The sequence below is a fragment of the Cygnus atratus genome, chromosome 18 (assembly GCF_013377495.2).
Source record: "Cygnus atratus isolate AKBS03 ecotype Queensland, Australia chromosome 18, CAtr_DNAZoo_HiC_assembly, whole genome shotgun sequence".
In the NCBI taxonomy this organism is placed as follows: Eukaryota; Metazoa; Chordata; class Aves; order Anseriformes; family Anatidae; genus Cygnus; species Cygnus atratus.
The window spans coordinates 6,378,609-6,400,717 of record NC_066379.1 but is presented as its reverse complement, the minus strand read 5'-3'; the positions used below and the strand labels follow the sequence as shown (position 1 = coordinate 6,400,717).

The following is a 22,109-nucleotide window of genomic DNA, read 5'->3' as shown; positions in this document are numbered from 1 at the left end:
CAAGCTAAGCTAGATCCTGCCGGTAAAACACAGTCATCTTTCCCAGAGGCAAGGTAACCACACCCCTGATCAATCCGTTTGTTTTGATTGATCCTACAAGCAAGTAGGAAGGCAGAAGCGTTCTCCCCCAGCTGCTTGATCAGGAAAGTTGGTCTCAAGCCATGCAAAAAGACTCCTCTGCCTACCCCCGGAGGGGATCCCTGCAGGCCAGGGCTGAGGATGATAGGTGAAGCGATGCCCACCGCCCGGTGGCTCTAAGACAGAGCTGCCCTTTTGCTACAAAAGGCAGCGGTTTCCCTAAGTCAGCCAGAAATCTCCAAGTGAAGCAGTACTGGGAAAGGCTGAAACTGAAGCAAGCCGAGACTGGATTCCCTCCCACTCTGTGGGGTCTCCCAAGGTACGCGCATGTCCAAGAGGAGAAGGTGTGCACCGTGCTTCAGCACCCCTCCTCCTCTCTCTGCCCGTACTCCAGAGGATCTAGCGGGACACCAGGATGACTGTGGTTTATTGTCGCGGCTATTACAATACCACAGTTGCAACTTAACCGTGTTTTTTAATCCTAAAGAGTTATATAAATATATGTATATTTATTCCTCTGTAACTGAGTGTAAATGACCTTTAAGAGGATGAAATCTCCTCCGTTTCCTACATAGAAATCAAATTGTATATTTTCTTATGTACATCTTCTGTATAAAGCTCTTGCTGCAAAGATGAATTCGACAAGTCTCCCGGTGTCTGTCTGAGGGCTCAGAAGTAACACGAGACTGGCGGTACAAATATAGACTTAATCCTCTTTATCCTATGGGCACAGTGACCGTTTGGGAGAGGAGGGCTTTATTATTTTTCTCTCTACAAAGCAGGAACGTGTGACACCTAGTGAGTCCCGGGCGGTTGTAGTAATGTCTGAAAATATTTTGGGAAGCCAAACTCCAGCCTACTATAAAAATAGGTGGCTGTCATCTGACAGAGTCCAGGGGATGGCACCGGCTGGTGTTTTCAGCTCAGCATTAAGAGCTTCACATCCAGGAAAAAACTCTGGCTGCCTCTGAGACAGCTCCAGGACGGATGCCCTGGCCTCTCCTGCTCCACCCCAGAGCATACGGTCATGCCTACGAGGCTGCTGGTGCTGGCGAGGGCTGGATTTGCCAACAATAACAGCCTAATCTGACTCCGAGCCCCACGTGTTCGGCCACCACAACAGAATCCTTCCTCAGCGTTTGCAAGTGGTGTGGCACTGAGGCAGAATTTGTTTCCTCTAAAGCAAAACAGAAAAGCCCTTTTTTGGCTCAGCCATTCGCTCCCAGGCTGCAGCATCACCCAGCACCTGAGAAACCTGTCACCCCGAGTGCCAGGGCCCCTTTGCGGACGGCCTGTCCCCTCCCCATGCAGGACGTGCTGGTGCTCGTGTACGGGGCCGAGGGTGCGTGGACATGCAGTGGCACAGAAGCACGTGCTCCAACACGTGCTGCAGTTCTGGCAGTGCAATGCCTGGTGCCGCGCGCGTGGATTGTTCCATTCCCACGTTCAGCCTCCCAGACGCGTGGCATGCGTGAGCTTTTATAGCCGCATCCAGCCCCAGGTGGGGAAAGGAACCTGACAGCTCTGCAGCAAAACGAACACATGCAGCCACCCCCACCAATACAAACCAGAAACGCCTCTCCCCAAATCATGCATCCTTGCAGCATGTACGAGGAGACACAAGGGTTTATAAACTTTGAAATACACCAGCAGCAGCTCAGCTTATGACGCTAAATGAAGCATCTCTTCTTACAAGGCTTCCTCCCTAGACACCCCAGCAGTTAACAGGCAGAACTCCCCTCCTCCCTTCCAGCCCCTCTACATCTTCACTCCTCAGCCCACCCTCGTGCCCCCGTTCCCACCGCACCTGACCCCAGCAGCTCTGGCACAGCTGCCGTCCCGCGGTGCACAAACTCCGAGTCTCACCGCAACAACCAACCCTTACAGCTCTAGTCACAGCAACCATGACTCACCACAGTCTCTGGCATGTGCATCTTCGTTAAAATCATCTTCATGATCTCAGGGGGAACGGGGGAACCTGCAATAACTCCTAGAAGAAAGAGGAAAAGATGACTGTCTTGGAAACCATCTGTTTATTCATAGGAGCAGTCTCTCAGAAGGTTCTGCACTCCTAGATTTAAAAGCTGGCGAGACCTTTGGGATACACTGGTTCCTGTCAAAATACTTTCTATTTTTACGGATACAGGTCCTAGTTATTCTAGACGCAAAAGCTGCAGCAAGGCCAGTTTGCCTGAATGAATTAAGGGTTGGCAGAGGTCACTTATTAGGAAAATAAACTCTATAGCACATACCTGGTCCAAGCTGCAGTTCCAGAAAAGGAAAGTTTCAGAGCAGAAAGAGGCATAGATTTTTAGCAGGACAAACACTCGCATAGATCATCATCACCACAAAAACAAAAACCTTTCCTCCTGACTTAAGCAGACCAGCCCTTTTGGGAGAGGGCAGATCGCATTTTCACCCGTTCAAATCTGTCCTAGGATGACAGAGCGAAAGAGCAGGGCAATATATAGGCTTGGCTGGAGAACAAGATGAGACAAGGATCATTTTTCACATGTCAGAGATGAATAGATAATCTGCTCTAGGTGTTTCTTTATGCTCGAGCACCATCTCCTCCCTGTGCTGCCATTGCCTCAGAAAGACAGGTGGCATCCCTGTTTCAGCTGTTGTGCTCAGCTATTTCTGAGGCTGTCTGAGATAAGAGAAAAAGCTCAAGCACACGTTACAACACGTGCTCCAGTATTTATATGAATGACTTTAAAAACAGGCAGGAAACTTTAGGTCAGAGAAAAACACAGAATAGCTGTTTTAGATACTGCACCAGCTTAAAGCACACAAAGTGTCTGCTGCCACACAGCGGTAGTTGATGATAGAGAGTCGAGCAATATCGGGCTTCCCAGCTTACCACTAGAGCAGACAAAACAGAAAGGTCCTTCCCTAGATTGCTTTAAGACGAAAGAAGAGTCCTAAAAATACAGAGATCTTGAAGGAAACCCCAAGGAAACGAGATGGAGCACCAAATTAACAGACTCACACAACATAACTTTGTCCTCCAGAAGAGTGATCTGTTCACAAAGCTTAACATAGCCTCCCAGCAGGGAACCAGTAACATCCAATTTCTCAGTGTTTTCCCATTTTCTGTTTGAGTTGTCAAACTTACCTCCCCGGAGAGTCGACAGGTCGTAGGAGTCAAAGTCTGGCTGGGAGAGCATGGCTATAAACATGGTTGGCGTGCCATGTAAGAAGGAGCATCTTCAAGAAGGGGAGAGAAAAGGCAAAGCTGCAGTGTTGGAACCTGGTGCAGTAACAGCTCCAAACCCTGCTCCCATCACACTCAGGGCCTCAGAGGCAGTAGCGCAGAGGCAGGCACAACACATGTGCCTCATCAGTGTGTAAATATACCCATCAGTGTCCATATGCATACGTGCATACAAAAATATACAAATATATACACAAACACAACTATAGCTCCTTTGTTCTACAAGCTGCACATGAAGCACAACCTGGAAACGCGACCACCTCAGCAACAGAGCTAGATTTGGAGAAAAAGGGCAAGTGGCTGGGTGTAAAAACACACCAGCCCTAACAAACCAAGAAAACAGTTTACTTTATCTAATTCCTGGGAGAAAAGAAGTGTGACAAACTCCCAAATACAACTGAAGAAGTGCCCTCCTGCAGAGCCTTTGCAAGTATGTGCACCCGCAAACACGCCTCTCCTGTTGTGGGAGAGAAGTGTGAGCGACGGCCTGGCAGGTGAGACAGGGGAAGAAAGCACTGCCACGGGGCACGGAATTCCTCTGTAGCAACAACACACAAACTCTCACTTCTCTTGAGACACTGCCTCCAGTGCCGCCTTCCCCTCGAAACTCGGAGATGAGAAGATGCAGGAGGAACCATGCAGAGCCGTCACCATGCAGCCTCCTACTGACGCCAGGCAATGATAGAGGGGTGCAGGGAGGCAAACACGATAGTCCTGGGAGCAAGCCAAACAAAGACAGCCGTGAGGAGATGAGATCTTCCAGGCTGTGACTTGCCCATCTCACTGCTACAGCTCAAAGACCTCAGAGCAACTTCCTCCGTTCATCTAAAAACTTGCTGGAAATCTGACATTCATCTGGATGAAAACGCTACTCTGATGCTTCTTGCCTTTAATTAAAATTAGTTTAGGAAATTTTTCACATCAAAATTTAATTCTGGAATTCTGCAATGTCTCGTCTCTGCTGGACTTTTTGGTCGGGTATTGCTTACATGTTACTTTACAATATGCCAAAAGAGAACAGTGGTAGAGCTATGAAATATCATGCAGGACTTGGCCCATATTTTTAATTTTATTTTGTTTTTAAAAACACCAAAAGCTCTGAATGCTGACTGAAACAACCCATCTATTTTTTTTTTTTTCAATTAAAGCTGTTGCGTGAGAAATAACTGCTTCAGAACTTCAAAAGAAAATATTTGCCTTTAATGATTTTTAAGAGGAGCTAAAAATAGAGAACTTCAACAAGGTCATATCCTGAAAAGAGTACCACGGCTGTACACGTGACATGAATGAAGCCATGTAAAATACATTAAAACCTCGTTCAACAGAATTCAAAGCTGGCATCTAGAGCCTTGTAGTTGTTTGAAATGAGTATTCACCAAAATGAGAAGCGATTCACTTTTTTTCCCCCCACAAAAATGCCTTTTTTTTTTTTCCTCCAAAAAAACTTCACATGAAACTAAAATGCAACTTCAATGAAACTCCACTGAAAATAACAGCGTTATGTAGGAAGAACACAGAACGGTCCTTCCATCTGCTGGATGTAAGGAAGGTGACCTGAAAAGCATGAACCGTTTTTGTTAGAACAAACTTAGCCTTCTGAGAGTTTACACTTCCCAAGCTTGCCCAGCACCTCGTTAGTGACTCAGTATCCCTCAGTATCAGTTGTGGCAAAGCATCCTGCCCTTCTGCTGAGCAAGCACCAACTCTCTCCGCACAGGGAGACCATCCTAGCCCTGCGTTCCCAAGGAGACCCACCTGCTCTGTGATCCCCAGTCTCATGCCAATCAAATTGCCATTATTCACAATGTTCCTATGAGAGAGGGTGGCTCCTTTGGGGCTTCCTGTTGTCCCCTGAAAGACAGAACATTCTGCAATGAAGTCACCTTTTTAGAGGCTGAGGTACGTGCGTTCTTTGGGGCAATTTACCAGGCAAAGATTCTGGGGTGATCTTTCACTTCATTCTCCATTCTGACCAGAGAGACTCTCTTTCTTTACCAGCATCTCAGTCCCAAACCAGGCAAGAGAAAAGTGGCCCAGCTACAGCTGGACAAATTCCCAGAACACCTCTTGACAAAGGGATGAGCAGGAAGAATAGAAGTAGAATGGGAACAATTCTAGAACGCTCTCTCCATCCTACAGCAGAAGGCTGGAAAAAGAGAGAACCAGGGCTTGGTCTAAGAGTGCAGAAGGAAACACGATGCTCAGCACCTCACACAGTTTTCTCTGTCTTCCCCACTTAGGAACCCAAGCACAAGTCACGGAGCAGACAGAAGCACTTACTGAAGTGAACTGAATGTTGATGGGCTCGTTGCAGGACAGGGTCTGCTGTAAGGCTCTTAACTGCTTCACGTGGCTGCTGTCCCCAGCCTGCATCACGTCGTTCATGTGGAAGGTGCCAGGCAGCTTGGAGTCCACCACAATGACGACAGATAAGTCAGGTAGCCTGGCAGGAAGACACACACCATCAACAATAACAGGAGAGAAGAAAACTGTCTGGATAGTCGTATGCTAGTTGGGGCAAACTTCCAGGACAGCCTAACCCGTTCTTTTCAGATGAGACCAAATTATCAGACCACAAGAAAGAGAAGTATACTAGAGCAGTTCACAAAGGGCACATGTATTCGAGGAGTCTTAAGCCCGTTTCTAAATCTGAAATCTGGTTTAGAGGGGAGGAATCATGTGCAGGATGTCCATGTGAGCCACCAAGAGCCACTTTAATTGCTGGCAATGACAGCCAAAGCCCAAACAGGGAAGGAATAGCGATGTCAAGATGTTATCAGCCACCTGTCTGGGATCCCTCTCAACTCAGTAAGCAGGGGGACCTGGGTTTTTCAGGAGCTCTAGGAATTGCTTTAGCTCTGCCTGAGGCGGTTCCTGCAGGGGAGTGCTGGAGGACAGGCTTCCTGAGTGTGCTGTTTCCTTCCTGCTCCAGCACAGGTCCACAAAGTTGTTGCAAGCTTCCCGCATCAGTACCTAAAATGCTAAAAAGAGAGCTCTCTGCACAGCTCCTTCCTCCTCTAGAGCTTGTGATGTGTAAATGAGAGAACACGAGGCAGGACACAGCTGTGAGGTCATTGAAAAAATACCAGATGTTCCTAACTCACCTTTTACTCTTTATTCCCCCTGGACTGGAATTTTCTAGCTCAGGACATGACTGCTTTAGAATATCATAGTATTTCTGTGATTTAAATTGAGTAGGAAACACCAGTGCCTTACAGCCAACCTGTGAAGGGAGACAGACACTCATAAGAAGTCATACTGGGTTGATTTCAGGACATGGTAAAGAGCAGTCACCACTGATGCAAGAATGTGCACAGCCCTGTGACCCCACGCAGCAGGAGTTAGCCATTAACACTTCACGGGGATTTTCTCCATGGCTGCTTTCTGTAAGCACGTGAACTGACTCTCCGGACTAAGCCTGGAGCTTTTTCACACCTTCCTAGTCAGAGCTGTGGCACGGAAGGTTAAAGATCCATTGAAGAACATGTAATAGTTCTTTGCAGAGTGAAGGTACAGCAGCCACCCTCTCACAGCTGGGTGTTCATTTTCTGTTGGGCAAGAAGCGGAACTGCAGCCCGAGGTTACCCTGTTCGCTAAGGATCCGCGCTGTTCGTTGCATTGCACAAGGCCAATGACTGATTTTTCAGATTTGGAGTCCCAACACTAACAAAAAAAACCCAGTCCCAAAATATGAAAAAAAAATCATTTGAGTTGATCTGAAAAGAAGATGTTTGAGGAACCTTGGAAAAACAAGGGAACCTAAAGACTGCTTCTCAGTTCAAGCCAAGGGTTTGGTTTTGTTTTTTGTTTTTCATAAGGTATACAGTTTCCAAAGCTTTTTCCACCTCTTTTTAAAGTGTCAGCTGTTTTGAAAATTAAAATATTTTTCATTCAACCTTTACATTTACATAATCCTGAAACAAAGCCCTTTAATTATTCCAAGAATTTATACTTATTTTTCAACAGATGTGGTCTGCTGAATTTGAGCCAGATTTGCAAATTGTTTTCATCTTCCAGGAATCCATTCTTGTCAAATAAACTATCTACGTAAATTTTTTACTTGGCTGTTTTCATTATTTTCCCAGGGTCCATGAAATAAAGCGACCAAGGCTAGGCCAATAAGTTATTCTTAAATACCCTCTGGGGTGTGTCAGAAAGGAAGGCAAACATTTGCTCAATTTATGGAACAGTCTGCCTGGAACCCAGGGGACCGGGTCTTTTCTGGGATGTTTTGGGGCTTTGTAACTTTTCACTATTAGTCACTTCAAACTACTATTCTGATATAACTAGCTTTGCAAAACAGATGCTATGTGAGGAGAGAGAGCAAGGCAGACGCTATATGAGAAAAGGGCCTTTAGTCAGGCACCTCCTACTCGATGTCAACTAAAAGGCAGCAGACCCTTTTTCAAAGGACCTGTCATACGAAAGCCATCATCAGCTCACTTTTACAAAGTCCTGGAAATTCAACAGCAGCAATCGGAGGAAGAATGGTTATTATTCGGTATTTGTTCCTCTATACACTGGAGGGGGAACCTGACGTAGCAAGAAGGGGACTGCACAAGCTGACATGATCCAACAGGCAAAGCTGAAAAATCCTCAGGGTTTTCATAGTGCAAAGAAACAAATACGATCAAATAATTAGCAGCGGTGAAGAAACTCAGAGACCTCAGTGCCAATGGCACACAGGAAAGCTAGGAAAACTAGAAAACCTGCAAGGGTGAGACAGGAGTAATTCCCCGCGAAGCTGAAGCACATTCTGCTCTCACCCCTTCAACACTTCAGGTTTACACTAGAGGAGAAAATCAGAGCAGAATCTGACACAAATAGCTAGAAAGGAAAACAAAAGCTAAGTCCTACTGGAAAACAAAGAAAATACTGACACTTCAGGAGAGTTGTACAGAATTAAAGTCATAAACAGCCAGGAAAGGTAAACTTAAGACGAATGCAGAAGTCTTTTATTAAATGGATCAAGTGGCAGCCAGAGAACAGCAACAAATGTGACCACTAACCTGCAGTGTCATCCACATGGTCACTGCGGTGGTGTTCCCTTTGCACGGTCACCACCAGCCCAATTCTCTGCCCAGCTCTCCCTACCTCTTCCTGATGTACTGAAGTGCTTAACTAGAAGTTTACCTCCGTACTGTGCCCCTACTCTCCCCTTTAACAGAGTGCTGCTTTTATGATCTCTCGTAACAAATCAAGCAGCAATAACAGCAAGCGCCACACAAACCTTCCTGATGACAAACTCCAGCTCAAGGGCCTGATAGGCGGGATTCACAGATACCTGAAGAGGGAGAAACAAGAAAGTTAATCAGTTATCCCTGCCTTGAAAACCCTCTTCCCTAACACATACTCCAATAGGAAAGTTCTCCCAGGGACAAGTCACAGTCAAAGCCTCTCCTGTCTGAGACGCAGAATTAAGAGCTCACCACCACAAGGATTTCACGTTCATTAGAAAAGCAAGCTGAATCCCATGTTTGCATGAAAGACAAGTGAAGCAAAAAAAAAAATACAGAGGAAAGATTTATGTGAGGTCAGATAGCCACAACAGTTTAAGAACAGAAACAGGACTCCTTTCTGCCAGGCTAATACGCTAAATACGCTAAACTAAAGATGTTCAAAACTCGAGGACAATTCAAATTTCTTAATGGACAACCAGCAAAATATCAGCTTTCATTTGTACAGCTCTCAACAGAGGCAGTATTGGCCACTGGAGCTGAGCTGACCACCAGGTTCCCACTGAGCCATGCTCAGGCATCCCATTACTGTTTCTTGGCAGACACTAAGATGAACAGTGTTGAAGTAAACATACCAGATGGGGTACAATCCTTGCCACAGAGCAGCGTAGAAATAAGACACGTTCTGATTAATGTGCCAGGTTGTACAATCAAATGAAAATTTGGGGTTGGGCTCAATTTTTAAGTGAGCCTTTGCACCATGAAGCAATACAGGGCCTATTTAGGAGGGACATAAATAACCGATAGCTGTTTAGGACAACAGCATGTAACATAAAAATGGTCCTAAAGGCAAGCATGTTTCCATCTATAATTGTTTACTGCAAGCCATTTCACAGCAGTTCACTTCTTTCTGCTCCTTCCTCTCAGCTCTGTAGTCTGCTTTCCTGCAGAGCAGAAGACATGCAGAGGGCTGCACAGATCTTGTTTAAATACCGGTTTCAGTTAAGAGCTATCATGCTGGGTGAGAGCACGGAGAACACGTCAGACAGCAAACTTTTCTCTCCAGCATAACTTATTGCTTCTTTGTCTCCGTTTCCTTTCTCAATACACCGCTAAAAACCCAGACGCTCAGACTCAGTAAGACTTACCAGGATGATTCCTGCCTGGGCAGTTGCAAACTGCATGAGAACCCACTCGTATTTATTGGGACCCCACATTCCTAGCCGGTCTCCCTTCTTCAGGCCAAGAGCCAGAAGTCCAGCTGCTGCTTGGTCCACCTGTAAAATACAAGACAAGTGCCTGAGGATCTCAAACAGCACGCATCAGGGGATATTCATTTCCAGGCACTACTTTTTGGGGAAGAACCATCATCTTTGCAACTGAAATCAGACAGAACATGCCTCTGCTGCGCAGTCTGTCAGCTTACTGCTGCAGCGAGATCGTATTCTGATTGTAAAAGTACATTACGTGGATGCTCACCTACCTGACTCACGCCACTGAAAAACATCAAAACTGCCAGGAGGAGGATCAGGGCGCTAGAACTGAAATGGCTCAGGTGGATATGGCAACATAAAGGTGAGTTATTTATAGCTTGGTGGGCCCAGGGCACCTCGGGCCGTCAGGGAAGAGACACAACACTCAGATGGGCTTGTGATCGAGGGGTGATCCTGACCATCGACCCCACTGCACACGTTACCCACGGATGTGAAGCGTGCACTGCAGTCAAGCAAGCCAAGTGGTTAAAAGCCTCTCTGGTAGGGCAGACAGCAGCATCTTCCCCCGGTGTGCCAGCCCAGAGGGGTTTGCTTCTGTGCTGCTTTTGCTCTGCTTCCATTGCCGTAAGCTGAGTCAGTGTCACGGAATCACAGAATGCCCTGAGACGGAAGGGACCCACGAGGATCATTGAGCCCACCTCCTGGCTCCACACGAGACCACCCCAAAAGCAAGCCGTATTTCTGAGAGCATTGCCCAATGCTTCTTCAACTCCGGCAGGCTCGGTGCCGCGACCACTGCCCTGGGGAGCCTGTCCCATGACAGACACAGAGCACTGGCCGCTTACTTGCTCAGCAGTATCCAAAGGCAGCCGGACAGCCTTCACTTCTGCAAACGTCCTCCCCGCGGTCACACGGGTAAAACCACAGGGTGGCACGTGGTGTTGCCCACTACATACTCTCTCTTGAGCAGAGGAACACTTACTCCTAATAGTTGAGACACTGGTCCATGTGGGCGGGTGAAAAGACATTCCGTCTCTCTTCAAGCTGCTGAACCAGGTTCTCCACAGCCAAAATGCAGGCCCGCAGGGAGACTTCCTTTGTACTGCCGGTGTTGGCCAGCCAGCGCAGCTGCCGTTGGTTCCTCTCCATCTTTCCAGGTCATTACTGCCAGCAAGCTGGTGCACGACAATGGTGAGCTCCACACAACGTTCTGCCACACGGATCACTTGCAGTTGACTTCATCTGGACCTCCGGTCATCGTCCAGGTCACCGCAAATCACCTCCAGCACGGCGAGCTCCCTGGGGTGCTGGATGCCCCTCTCCATGGCGGTGCACGTGCCTGGGTGACAAGGCACACCTTCCCTGAGGGGATGCCTTTCCTTCACGCCTGACGGGAGTCACCTCCAGAGCGTGAGGGCTTTGCCCCTTTTCCAGCTGCCTTGTCAATGCCTCCTTCCCTAGAACGGGATCCCAGCCGCCCTTTCACTCCAGGCTACTGGCCCCGTTGTCCCAGCACCGCAGCAGCCAGGTGACAATGTGCTCGCCTGGACGACGGCTGAAATCTTCTCACAGATCTCGCAGCTCACCCTAGGATAAGTTTCTTTCCTTACCAAACCAGACGACTTCCGCTTCCATTGTTTCTTCCTGAATTTAGGGACAACAGATTTCGGCACGAGCTGGCTCTCTGCTTCTGCCGCAGCACGTGTTGCAGGGGCTGGATCAGAACTAGAGGCATTCTCTTCCCCCTGAGGGTGCTCGATGGCGCTGACTAACATTTGATAGGTGCACACCAGACCCGGCACAGTGGGGCAAGCTGTAAATCTCTGGCATTGCCGGGGGCAGGGCATACCTTTGGTAAAGATTCCTTTTTTTTTTTTCTCCAGATTCCACACTTGTTCACGGGAAGTCCAAAACCATCGCAGGTGACAATGACAGCTGTGCTAAATACCTGCCCATGTCTTCCCACACACCTCGTCACCCATAACTGCCCTGCCTCAGGGCAGGATATTCTTAAACAGCTGTTTAACCTTAGACAAAACCAGAACCACAATCAGGAGACAAAGCAATATGCTGGTTTGAACAGCCACGGGATATTCAAAATTCTTGAGAGCTATTATTGTGGAGGGGAAGAGGAAGGGGAGAGTGTCCTCCCTCATCTCCCCCACTGACTGGCTCTCCGAGGAGAAAAGGGAAAATGTTTAATAGTTTCCAAGAAACGGTTCTCAAAGCAAGAAGATGACGGAAATGCTGAGTGCAAATACCAGATTAGGCTCACAACCGGTACTTTTATCGTCTCGTAAGCCAATGCTACACAGTACAGCAAAGCGATAAAACCAAAAGCCACCTTAAAGCAATGACAAACAGCGAAACAGGAAGCACGTCCAGCAAGGAAGGGGTTACCTCACACAGCTCTGACAGCAAACTTTGAGAGCAAATAAATCAGCCTTGTGGCCAGCAACCATTAAACAAATATAATTATAGCAAATTATAAACAAGTTTGTTCTCTCTAACACACTCTGGTCAGACCTGCCATTATCCCAACCCTTTGCAACCCACGCTAGGTGCCAAAAGGACTGTTGTGGTTTAACCCGGCAGGCAGCTCAGCACCACGCAGCCGTTTGCTCACTCCTCTCCCAGTGGGATGGGGGAGAGAATCGGAAAGGGGTGCACGGGCAGGAACTCGTGGGTGGAGAGGCAGTTTCATAAAAGGGTGGTTTAATTAAAAAAAAAAGGGGGGGGAAAAAAAGAATTAAAAAAAAACCAACAAGTGATGCACGATGACATTGCTCAGCACCCTCTGAAAGACACCCAGCCTGTCCCCAAGCGACAGCAGCCCCCCCAGTTTCAGGGTTGAGCCCTGAGGCCGTGGTGGGGAACATCCCCCTGAGCAGCCCAGGTCAGCTGGCCCGCCTGTGTCCCCTCCCGGCTCCTGGGGCACCCCCGGGCTCCTCGCTGGCAGGGCAGCACGAGGAGCCCAAAGCCCTTGGCTCCGCGTGAGCACTGCTCAGCAGCAGCCGAGCCATCGGGGTGCTACCAGTGTGATTCTCAGCCTAAATCCCAAACACGGCACCACACCAGTACCGGGAACAAAACGAGCTCTATCCCAGCCAAAATAGGGCTACTGTTAATATTATTTATCCGAATGGATTTAAACAAAATGCTAGCAAACCTGAAAAGCATTTCCTCCTACCCAAGATCTTATCATACATTTAGTGGAAACTTCTGATGTCTGGAGACGTTGCCCTTCCTTCAGAACACACAAACACACACCTGTAGGTGTGCGCACACAGATACACCGATACACCCACGCGTTTTTGTGTATTATGTTAAGACAAAGTCCTTGACTTTGCTCACGGTTGCATTCGTGCTGGGACTAGAAATACCTACACGCTCAGGACCTCTGAAAGTCAGAGCAGAGCGACTAACACGAGAGCTGGAGCCTACTCGGGGTGACAGAAACGTCGTGACTCAGCCCATAACAATTCCAGCCGCTATCTGACGTGTTAAATACAAAAGTTCTTTCTGAGATGTTAAGTAAGCATTTTACATGGCATGACTCAGAAGGACGAAGGCAGCACACGGCCCTCACGCGTTCACCCAGGACATGCTGTTACTGTGGGCTCGGGGCCAGGCCAGAGATGCACACAGGACAAACCTCACTGCTGAGCTAACGGATGAAGCCAGTTCTGATTTCTCCACCGTACCTGTTGCTGCCAGTATCTGTCTGTTTGGGCTCTCTGACAGGCGAAGCAGACACTCACCTCCTCTTTGAACTGAGCAAACGTTTTCCGAACCCCATCTTGGAAGAAGACGAAGGCCTCACGGTCGGGAAAGCGCTCAGCCGTCTCGTCCAGGCACTGGCCCACGGTTTTGTTTAGAAGCGGAATGTCTACGGTCCCTTGGACATAGCTGTTGGTCGCCCGCTGGGATGCAGCGGGTCTCCTTGTGTGCAGGGCACTGTGAAGGAAAAGAAGGTATGAAAGAGATGCCAGCAGGGTTCTCTCTGCTGTCACAGACCCCCAGAGCTCTCCTTAGGGAGCCATCCCACGTTACACTGCCTCCTCACTGAGGTGATAATCCCAGCTTACCTCACCGACTTTGTAACGTTGTAATCTAAGACCCAAATGATTCCTAAACCACACGGTTCAGAGCAGGGCTCTGGTTACAAAAGAGTGCATTTTTTTTTTTTTTTAATATAATCCATCAACACAATCCTCCCTGTCTGCAAGGACTATCAATTTGCCTGCAGTACCAGGAGTTTATGTATGAGGGTTAAAAGCCTTGGCAGTTCATCCCTGCGTGATCTTTATAGCCTTTCCTTGCGCTGTTCCAGCCTCAGTTTCTCAGTCTTGAGCTCCACCCCGATGAAGGACCATAAAACGCCAAACTGAATCACCAGACAAAGGTGCAAGGTGTGTGTTTGTTGTTTTTTTTTCTCCTCCCCAGAGCTCAAGGGCTCACTCTCAGGAGGTGCAAACAGTGCATCCCACTGAGGTAAGCAGGGAGCTCTTGCTTTGCATCAGCTCCAACAGCATTTCAGCAGTCACCTATTAGAGAATCACAGGATCACAGAAGAGCTGAGGCTGGCGCGGACCTCCGGACGTCACCTGCTCCAGCCTCCTGCCCAACAGAACCACCCAGCGCTGGCTGCCCAGGACCACGTCCAGGCAGCTTTTGAATGTGGCTGAGGATGGAGACTCCACGACCTCCCTGGGCAACTTGTGCCAGTGCTTGGTCACCCTCACGGTAAAGGAAGGTTTCCCGACATCCAGAGGAACCTCCTGCGTTTCACTTTGTGCCCGCTGCCTCTTCTCCTGGTGCTGGGCACCACAGAAATAAGTCCGGCTCTGTCCTCTTTGCAGCCTCCCTTCAGGTACTTAGATACATCGATGGCATCCCCCCGAGCCTTCCCGCTCCAGGCTGAACAGTGCCGGCTCGCACAGACTCCTCCTGAGAGAGAAGCTCCACTCCCACCCCTCCTCGGGCTCTCTCCAGGAGCTCCACGTTTCCCCTGGACCGAGGAGCCCAGAACTGGACCCAGCACTCCAGACGTGGCCTCAGCAGCGCTGAACAGTGAGGGATCCCCGCCCTCAGCCTGCTGGAAATGCTTTGCCTAAGGCAGTTCAGGATATCGTTAGCCTTCCTGGCAGCAAGTGCACATTTCTGGCTCACGTTCAACTTGGTGTCCACCAGGACCCCCCAGGGCCTTTTCTACCAAGCTGCTTTCCAGCTGGGTGGCCTCCAGCATGCCCTGGTGCCTGAGGTTGTTCCCCCTCAAGCACAGGGTTTTGCATTTCCTCCTTTGCCCCCCTTAGGGCAACAAAGAAAACTGCTTCAGACATCTCTAAACATCTGGACAGCTTATTGATTTTGCGGTTTACTGAGACTGCAACTGGTTTTGATCTTTCTACAATATTAAAAAGTGCAAATAACTCGGAAGGTATACAGTAGGAACTGTGTGGAGGAGAATTCTCCAGACTGGCTTCCCTCGGCTGGAAAGAGCCGACGACTGAGAAAGTGAAACTTAAAGTCAGAGTTATGTCATCTTAACCTTCCCTGAGAAGGTCTGCAGAGAACAGGAAATTCTCATCTTACAGAATAAAAACGGCTTGGAAGAGTTCAAAGAAGTTGAGCTGTAACCGAGAGGAGCTGGCGAAGTACTGGTCTGTGTTTACACTGCTAAGTGGGCTGCGCGCACTTCACTGTCTCTGTGAACTACACTAGAGAGAGTTTATGGTCCTGAAGACAGCATCAATAAAACGAGGAGCTACCAGATGGATGAGGGGAGAGAGCTGCAAAGCTAATAAAGCAGGCTTGCAGGGTAGAGGAGGCTACACCCACCACGACACCGGGGAGGGAGGACAACATGGGAGGTGTTCCAGCAGAGAGAACCTCGGCGGAAATGGCACGACAGAGTACTTGAGAGGAGCGCAGAGAAACTGTATGTGAGGCCAAACTGGAGAGAAAATATAGGTAGGGGAGGCACCGATACGATGTGGGCAGGGCAGTGGGAAAAGCGTTTTAAAATCATTTTGGCTTTCCCTGAGGTCTGATCACCAGCTGCCTCGCTCAGTGGAAAAGCTGCAGCCTCCGCTGGAACCGCAGCTCTCAGAGATCCAGGTGCTGCCGCTCTTCTCCCTGCTTTCTCGCCACCTGCTCCTGCTCTGAGCCTTCCTCCACCCAAGCAGCCCCCCAGCACACTGCAGGCCTCCCTGGGCTCTCTTGCCTCTGTCCTCACTTCTTCCCTGCTTTCCTCCAGGCTCTCAGCTTCTCTGTTCCTGATTTAAATAACCGGGAAGGACAGGGTCAGGGAACACATTTGGGGTGCACGGTGCTGAGGCAATGTCCTGTGTTTGCAGGTGTGGGGCAGATCTGTGGGAGAAAAAAACAGATCCGCCTGAAATAACAGCATGACTGGGTACAATTGTATCAACATTCTGCGAAGACTTGGTGCTATTTACTCCACCAGATTTGTCTTCCTGCCCACGAGAAACAAGCAGCAGCGTGTAGCTGCTTCCTCTAAGGGGTGAGCACAAAACAAGCTTTTAGCCTCGAGGGGGGGGTTCTGCTCTGCGGGCTCAGCGGATAACCGAACCTCCCTCCACGTTCCTTTTCGGCGATGGGGAGCTGCGCAGCTCCCACTCTACTCGGGCAGCCATTTCTAGCAGTCTGGTAGGGCAGTTTACACTAAGGCTGCACAAGGGTCGCCAGAGAAGGAGAAGGGAGGACACAATCAAGCAAACGTTAAAGAGAATTATCTTCTCTTGTTTGAAAGCTCCTGGGCAAGGCAAGCATAAAAACCAGGAGATGAAAGAGAGCTCTGAAGAACAAAAGCCTTTTATAAAGGTTGAGAAATCTCTCCCTAACGCAAGGGAAGGAAGAATGTTCCGAGGAAAGCAATAAAAACCACCGCAGCCACTGTCATTCGCCGGTGGAAACGGTGACCAGGTAAGCCCTTGTCACGCTGCTGGGGAGTGGTTTTAGAGGAGCCGCCCCACTTTCTGGGGCACTGGAGGAGGAAACCACGACCTGTTTGCAAAGACGTTTACTGGAGAGCACTACCTTCTCACCTCTCTGAAGCCAGGTCGCCTCCAGCTGCAGTGGAAGCAGAACCTGTCCCTGAACACACTTCCACTGCCAGGCAGCTGCAGCACAGAGAGGAGCTGCTCCCTCCTGTGCGCAGCTCCCTCAGGCAGCCTGGAAAGGGAAGAAGAGGCTGGGGGTCAGAGAGCAAACGCTGACCTGGCTGCGCACGAGCCCTTTCACCAAGCGCCCCCCCGGAGCTCACCTCGAGCTGGGCGGGCTGAGGGCTCAGGGCTTTGCTGGGCTGGGAGCAAGTAAACAGAAGCATTTCATCAGCCGCGCGGTTCCTCTTGGGACACAGGCCGAGGGAAGCGTTACTAATTGGTAGGGGAAAAAAAAGGAAAAAAGAAAGTTGGTCTGACATGTTTCCCTAGCGTGTGACTGACAAAAAAAAAAAAAGACTTAAGATAGAAAAAAAAAAAAAGTGAGAAAATTCAGTCCAAATGCAGAGCCTCCAGCTGAAGCAGCCTCGTGCTTTCTGCAGCCAGCCTTCTTGCTCTCCCAAGCTCCTTGCAGAGCCCTCTACCACTGGCAGTGAGGAGGGAGAATTTTACACCGGCAGGACCTGACAAAGCACAAAACAGGCCAGGCCTCCCGGTCTTACTCTCTCCTTTTTTTCCAGGCCTGAAGAGCCAAAGGGTTCCTCTGACCTCCCGGCAAGCAGAAATTCACCCTACATATGTGACAGTTTTTTTTTTCTTCGTGCAGACACTGAAAGTCCCTCCTGTAGTCCCTCCGAAGCGCAGGAAAGTTTAAGGGCCTGATCCTCACTCATTACATGCAAAGCCAGAGCCAAACAACGGCTCCTCCTCCAGTCCCCACAGCTCCAGCTCCCTCCCCACCCCCAAATGCGGGGATGAAAGAATGTCAAGGGCCAGGGAAAGATTTCTTTATAAAGCCCTGCACTTTAAAATCCTTCTGTGAAAAAGCCAATGGTTAGCCTCAGTGCGAAAACACGCACAGCTCATTCTCACAAGTCCCAAGCGTTCACACCCTCAAACGCACTTGCAGCTTTAAAATTAGGGTCTAAGATGCCTCATGCCCATAACCCAGAGCCACTACCTCTTCTCAAAGCGCTTCCTCACGTGGCCTCTACAAAAACATTAAAGACGCAAAATTCACAGCAGTCATTTAGTTTGAGTTCCCTGAATTCCAGTCTGACGTTGCAAGCGCGTCAGCATTTCTGTATCACGCGTTTCTTGGCCGTGGCAAAAAGTGAGAGGTGTGGGACAAAGTAAAACAGTGTTCTGGAAGCCCTGGGAGCCCAGCATGGCAGGAGCAAGGCAGACACGTTAATTACCAGTGAAAAAGGTGCTATAACCAACCTGTAACCAACAGCCAGTGTTAAACTGAAAGAACGCTTCGAGAGGCCTCCACATAGAGGGGTCCAAAGGATTTAGAAATATTTGTTTTGTTCGTCTTTGTTACAGAAGACAAATAATTCGCCCTCCACCTTCTCCTGTGAAACAGCTGGCACTGCTGGAGATAAAACAAGCCTGGTGGGCCCCCGCTCTGATCTTACGGCAGCTCTCATTTCCCTGCCTCAGCTGGAGGAGAGCAAATAAACTCCACGTGCTCTTGGGTTTCAGCATGCTGATAAACACTACTCCTGGAGAGTGCGTGCCTTCTTTTCGCAACGCATTCCAGCAGCAAACGGCCTGCAGAGCTGCAAACGAGCCAAACTCATCTCCAGGCTGCTCCCAGCTCTAGGAACTTCAGAGTTCGGCAGTGTAACTGAACGGAGACCTGGGGAAAAAGCGCCTCCCTCCTTGGCGTGCGTGGAAGGAAGGCAAGCAGCTGAATCCTGGCAGATGAATCCTGGCACTCCTGCCCGGCCATGACCAGCAGAAGCCATCAAACTTAATAAAGCGCTCTTGGCTAATCTTAGGGGCTATGTATGAATAGCCTCGGCTAACATTTTATCGTTGTTGACAGAAGATAAGCGGCTTCATTTTTCACCTTTAACTCTTCCTGTCTCTATAGAAATTATCAGAAGAGCAGCATGGGGCAGAGGCATCAGCGTAACCATTTATCCCACTGCAGGGAGTACACAAAAAGCTCCTGCTTCGCAACCGGGAAGGACGTTGCCCTGACCTGTGACATTCCCCCTGCACCTATATAAAAGGTTCTGCCCTCCCGTGGCCTGAAATTGAACCTGACTACAGAGGTCACGTTTGGAGAGGTTCACGGACTCCTCAGCCAGCTCCTTTGTTCTGGAAAGTCGACCACGATCATCTCCCCAAAACAACAAGTTTGGGGTCTTTTACGTAACGCGACCGCAATAAAAGGGTGGTGAAAGCTAACTCTGCCCTGCAATGCCTTACCTCGTCTTTGCTCTTTAAAACAACTCTTTTGACTATGGAGTTAATGGGGTTTTGATTACTGCTTATTTTTTGTTTGTTTTAGCTCGAGGAATGATAGTCTCTAGAGCTTTAACGGAGTCCTCAGATTCCAATTCCATCAGACAGCAGAATACATTTTTCAGACAGAGGAATACATGCCTCTTTCCCTTCTGCCCTCTTCCTGCCAAAAGGATAAGTACTGCCTAATGCTAACAGCAGAATTTAAGAAACGTTTATGTGACTAGAAGGAGTTTACTCCTTTAAATTTGCTTTGCATCCCACTGCTTTGGGCTCCCGCCCCTCAGTTCCACTTGAAATTCTAGTCTGGAGCCCAAACTGCAACAAACTTTGTCCTGCTTCTCTTCTGACCCCGTTTCTTACGAAGGAGTTTCGAGGCTGCAGTCCTGGCCCCAGCACTGCCTCACTCCCTCTCTGAACCCAGCTGAAAGGAAACACCTGGACCTCACGTGTGAAAAGCAAGAGCTGCCCCTTGTGGAGCTACTCGCTGACAGCCATGCCTCCGAGGGAGGATTACTTTCTGAATTTCTACTAATGTTTCCAAGCCCCTCTCCAAACCAGTTGCTTTCCCTTTTGCTGTTTTTTCCCAAGAACTTGCTCTTGGGAAGGCAGCGATGAACAAAAGCAATTACTGGCCAGGCTCCAGAGCTCCTCGGTGCCAAGGACCGGCTGGCACCACGTTGCCTCTCACCACCCTGCCCACGCAGCAGCCTCTGCACGGCCCCGGTGCCGACAGGGACGCTGCCCTCATGTCATGCCCTCAGGTCAGGGTGCTGGGGGAAGAGGAGAAGCCGTTGGGTACATCTCCTGCTGCTGCAGCCCGATGGAAGCTGCTGCACAGCAACCCAGCCCTGGGCACACGCTCCCATCCCTCTGCACGCTGTGCTGCGCTCATCCCTGCCCCTGGTGTCCCCCCCAGGTCAGGCCCCGTCTCCTGCCGCATTGGGGGGGGTTATAGGGAAGCCAAAGGACAGTGACACGCACTTAGAGGAAACCCCCAGCACCCCGAGCTGAACCTGGCCTCTCTGCACTGCGAAAACCCCCAAATCCCCTGTCCCCTCTACCCCGCCTTGCATCACTGCCCCTTATAAGTCCCTTCCAGCCCCCTCAGGTCCCTTAAGGTCCCTTCCAGCTCCTTCCAGCCCCCTCAGGTCCCTTCCAGCCCCCTCAGGTCCCTTCCAGCTCCTTCCAGCCCCCTCAGGTCCCTTCCAGCCCCCTCAGGTCCCTTCCAGCCCCCTCAGGTCCCTTCCAGCCCCCTCAGGTCCCTTAAGGTCCCTTCCAGCTCCTTCCAGCCCCCTCAGGTCCCTTCCAGCCTCCTCAGGTCCCTTAAGGTCCCTTCCAGCTCCTTCCAGCCCCCTCACGTCCCTTCCAGCCTCCTCAGGTCCCTTAAGGTCCCTTCCAGCTCCTTCCAGCCCCCTCAGGTCCCTTCCAGCCCCCTCAGGTCCCTTAAGGTCCCTTCCAGCTCCTTCCAGCCCCCTCACGTCCCTTCCAGCCCCTTCAGGTCCCTTAAGGTCCCTTCCAGCTCCTTCCAGCCCCCTCACGTCCCTTCCAGCCCCTTCAGGTCCCTTAAGGTCCCTTCCAGCCCCTTCAGGTCCCTTAAGGTCCCTTCCAGCTCCTTCCAGCCCCCTCAGGTCCCTTCCAGCCTCCTCAGGTCCCTTCCAGCCTCCTCAGGTCCCTTAAGGTCCCTTCCAGCTCCTTCCAGCCCCCTCAGGTCCCTTCCAGCCCCCTCAGGTCCCTTAAGGTCCCTTCCAGCTCCTTCCAGCCCCCTCACGTCCCTTCCAGCCCCTTCAGGTCCCTTAAGGTCCCTTCCAGCTCCTTCCAGCCCCCTCACGTCCCTTCCAGCCCCTTCAGGTCCCTTAAGGTCCCTTCCAGCTCCTTCCAGCCCCCTCACGTCCCTTCCAGCCCCTTCAGGTCCCTTAAGGTCCCTTCCAGCCCCTTCAGGTCCCTTAAGGTCCCTTCCAGCTCCTTCCAGCCCCCTCAGGTCCCTTCCAGCCTCCTCAGGTCCCTTCCAGCCTCCTCAGGTCCCTTAAGGTCCCTTCCAGCTCCTTCCAGCCCCCTCACGTCCCTTCCAGCCCCCTCAGGTCCCTTAAGGTCCCTTCCAGCTCCTTCCAGCCCCCTCACGTCCCTTCCAGCCCCTTCAGGTCCCTTAAGGTCCCTTCCAGCTCCTTCCAGCCCCCTCACGTCCCTTCCAGCCCCTTCAGGTCCCTTAAGGTCCCTTCCAGCTCCTTCCAGCCCCCTCACGTCCCTTCCAGCCCCTTCAGGTCCCTTAAGGTCCCTTCCAGCTCCTTCCAGCCCCCTCAGGTCCCTTCCAGCCTCCTCAGGTCCCTTAAGGTCCCTTCCAGCCCCCTCAGGTCCCTTAAGGTCCCTTCCAGCTCCTTCCAGCCCCCTCAGGTCCCTTCCAGCCCCTCAGGTCCCCTCCAGCCCCCTGTCCCCTCCAGCCCCCCCCCCGTCCCGCTGCCCCCCGCTCCCCCGTCCCTACCGGCCGCTCAGGAGGAGCAGCGCCCGGCGGGGCAGCGCTGCGAGCCGGGCGGCGGTGGCCATGCGTCCGGGGGCACCGGGAGCCGGGCGGTGGCAGCGGGGCGGGGGGGGGGCCGGGCCGGGCCGGGCCGGGCCGGGCGGCGGCGGGGGCGGTGCGCACCGGGATCCGCCTCGGGCCCGGCCCCGGGGGGCTGCGGGAGGGGCTGGGCCGGGGAAGGGGAAAGGAAAAGGGGAAGAAAGGGGGAGGGGGGCGTTGGCCATCCCCGGCCCCCCCCGGGGGCGTTCCGCAGGCAGCAGCGGGGTGGGATGGGGGGACCCTCACCGTTCCCTCCGGCTCGCCGCCCCCTCGGCGCTGCCGCCTGCCGGCAGGGGGAGCAGATCGGGGGAAGGACGGGGGATCCTGCGGGGGGAAGGCTGCGTGGCCCAGGGTGGGGGGCGTGGGTCCTGGGACCCCCCCCATCCCCTGCCCATCGCCCCCCTGCCCGCCGCCCCTCGCAGCGCC

General features: G+C 51.1%; 1 protein-coding gene across 1 annotated transcript in view; it reads right to left on the bottom strand.

Annotated features, from left to right (window-relative positions):
- The window catches only part of ACSF2 (acyl-CoA synthetase family member 2), a 41,826-nt gene extending 20,124 nt beyond the window's left edge, over positions 1 to 21,702 (bottom strand). The window contains exons 1-10 of the mRNA XM_035558890.2: positions 21,609 to 21,702; positions 13,448 to 13,643; positions 9,621 to 9,749; positions 8,526 to 8,579; positions 6,400 to 6,518; positions 5,576 to 5,738; positions 5,051 to 5,146; positions 3,861 to 4,009; positions 3,197 to 3,288; positions 1,992 to 2,068 (exon numbers count right to left, since the gene is read on the bottom strand). Of these exons, the coding sequence (XP_035414783.1) occupies positions 1,992 to 2,068; positions 3,197 to 3,288; positions 3,861 to 4,009; positions 5,051 to 5,146; positions 5,576 to 5,738; positions 6,400 to 6,518; positions 8,526 to 8,579; positions 9,621 to 9,749; positions 13,448 to 13,643; positions 21,609 to 21,670 (1,137 nt within the window). The 5' untranslated portion in view covers positions 21,671 to 21,702. The remainder of the gene's footprint in view (positions 1 to 1,991; positions 2,069 to 3,196; positions 3,289 to 3,860; positions 4,010 to 5,050; positions 5,147 to 5,575; positions 5,739 to 6,399; positions 6,519 to 8,525; positions 8,580 to 9,620; positions 9,750 to 13,447; positions 13,644 to 21,608) is intronic.
- Between the last annotated feature and the right edge of the window lie 407 nt (positions 21,703 to 22,109).